Source organism: Antrostomus carolinensis, unplaced genomic scaffold (assembly GCF_000700745.2).
Source record: "Antrostomus carolinensis isolate BGI_N321 unplaced genomic scaffold, ASM70074v2 Scaffold38631, whole genome shotgun sequence".
NCBI lineage: Eukaryota > Metazoa > Chordata > Aves > Caprimulgiformes > Caprimulgidae > Antrostomus > Antrostomus carolinensis.
The window spans coordinates 1-851 of record NW_010292662.1 but is presented as its reverse complement, the minus strand read 5'-3'; the positions used below and the strand labels follow the sequence as shown (position 1 = coordinate 851).

At 63.7% G+C, this 851-nt stretch overlaps 1 protein-coding gene across 1 annotated transcript; it reads left to right on the top strand.

The window, feature by feature from the left end:
• Nucleotides 1-248: 248 nt before the first annotated feature.
• On the top strand, nucleotides 249-845 carry LOC104518116 (fascin-2; the record flags this gene model as incomplete). Its single annotated transcript, XM_010177052.1, has 1 exon — nucleotides 249-845. A coding segment is annotated over exon 1 (597 nt), but the record flags the coding sequence as incomplete, so codon positions are not given.
• Nucleotides 846-851: the final 6 nt, after the last annotated feature.

Genomic DNA, 851 nt, shown 5'->3' with positions numbered 1-851 from the left:
TACAGCCACCCCGCTGCGATCTGCCCGGATCCATAATCCTACCTGTGGATAATTAATCGTGGCCCCCAGCCCACCCCCCGGACACCCCCTGCTGTGCCGTGCCGTGTCGTGCCGTGTCCAACCACCCCACGGGGCCAGTGCGACCGCGGCCACCGGGGCAGCGCAGACATCCCCACGGGTTCATCCAGGCTCGGTAGAGCCGGGGAGCCCCCGCCAGCCCCCCGGGGGCCACCCCACACCGGCGGAAAATGCCAACAAATGGGATCCACCAAGTCCTGAAGATCCAGTTTGGGTTGATCAACTGCGAGAGCCGGTACCTGACGGCGGAGAGTTTCGGCTACAAGGGGAACGCCTCGGCCCCCAGCCTGAAGCGCAAACAGATCTGGACGCTGGAGCAGGATGAAGCCGACAGCTCCGTCGTCTTCCTCAAGAGCCACCTCGGCCGGTACTTGGGTGCCGATAAGGACGGGAAGGTGCATTGTGAGGCCGAGCAGCCGGGTCGGGATGAACGTTTCAACATCATCACGCAGTCGGATGGACGTTGGGCTCTTCAATCCCCCCCTCACCGCCGTTTTTTTGGAGGTCGGGAGGATCAACTCTCCTGTTTCGCTCCCAGCGTGACAGAAAACGAGCTCTGGACGGTCCATTTGGCCATCCACCCTCAAGCCAACCTGCTGAGCGTCAGCCGCCGCCGCTACGCTCACCTCAGCGCCCAGGAGGATGAAATCGCCACCGACAGCAACCTGCCCTGGGGGGTGGATGCTCTCATCACCCTCTGCTTCCAGGACAAGAAGTACAGCCTGCGCACGGCCGACGAGCGCTACCTGCGCTGTGACGGCACCCTGGTGCCG